The sequence below is a fragment of the Gymnoscopelus braueri genome (assembly GCF_963280865.1).
Source record: "Gymnoscopelus braueri genome assembly, chromosome: 2".
Classification (NCBI taxonomy): Eukaryota; Metazoa; Chordata; class Actinopteri; order Myctophiformes; family Myctophidae; genus Gymnoscopelus; species Gymnoscopelus braueri.
In genome coordinates this window covers 51,028,197-51,028,735 of record NC_137604.1, presented here as the reverse complement: position 1 = coordinate 51,028,735, position 539 = coordinate 51,028,197, and the positions used below count along the sequence as shown (strand labels likewise).

Genomic DNA, 539 nt, shown 5'->3' with positions numbered 1-539 from the left:
AAAGAAAACGTCCTCCCAGAGAAAAAGTTTCTTTCCTCCTTATTTGTAAAGTATAAGAGCATAGGGAAACAATGCAGAACTTACCGGCTATTCTGTCTCGCTCCATAACTTGATCACTGCCTCAAATAGCCACATGTAACCTCTCTCTACTTTTTCTCCACTCAGCTTCTCTCCCTCCCTTTTTTCCGGAGACTTCCCCTTTCGCCTGCCGTCCCCCTCTTTCAACCCTCCCTCTCTCCTCCCTCCTTTTCCTCTCTCGCTTGTCTGCCCTGTTACTTCTGCCTTCATCTCTCAACGTTTAATGTCTTCATTCTCTGAGCAAAATAAGGGAATGACGTTTAAGTATGTGTGCTGAGTCTGTGTGTGTGTGTGTGTGTGTGTGTGTGTGTGTGTGTGTGTGTGTGTGTGTGTGTGTGTGTGTGTGTGTGTGTGTGTGTGTGTGTGTGTGTGTGTGTGTGTGTGTGTGTGTGTGTGTGTGTGTGTGTGTGCTGATGCTATACACTTTAGAGTTCCTCTTTCTCACACACACACACACACAC

At 46.4% G+C, this 539-nt stretch overlaps 1 protein-coding gene across 1 annotated transcript in view; it reads right to left on the bottom strand.

The window, feature by feature from the left end:
* septin9b (septin 9b) overlaps window positions 1–211 on the bottom strand; it is a 93,184-nt gene extending 92,973 nt beyond the window's left edge. The window contains exon 1 of the mRNA XM_080443513.1: window positions 85–211. Coding sequence (XP_080299639.1) covers window positions 85–106 — 22 coding nt within the window. The 5' untranslated portion in view covers window positions 107–211. The remainder of the gene's footprint in view (window positions 1–84) is intronic.
* Window positions 212–539: the final 328 nt, after the last annotated feature.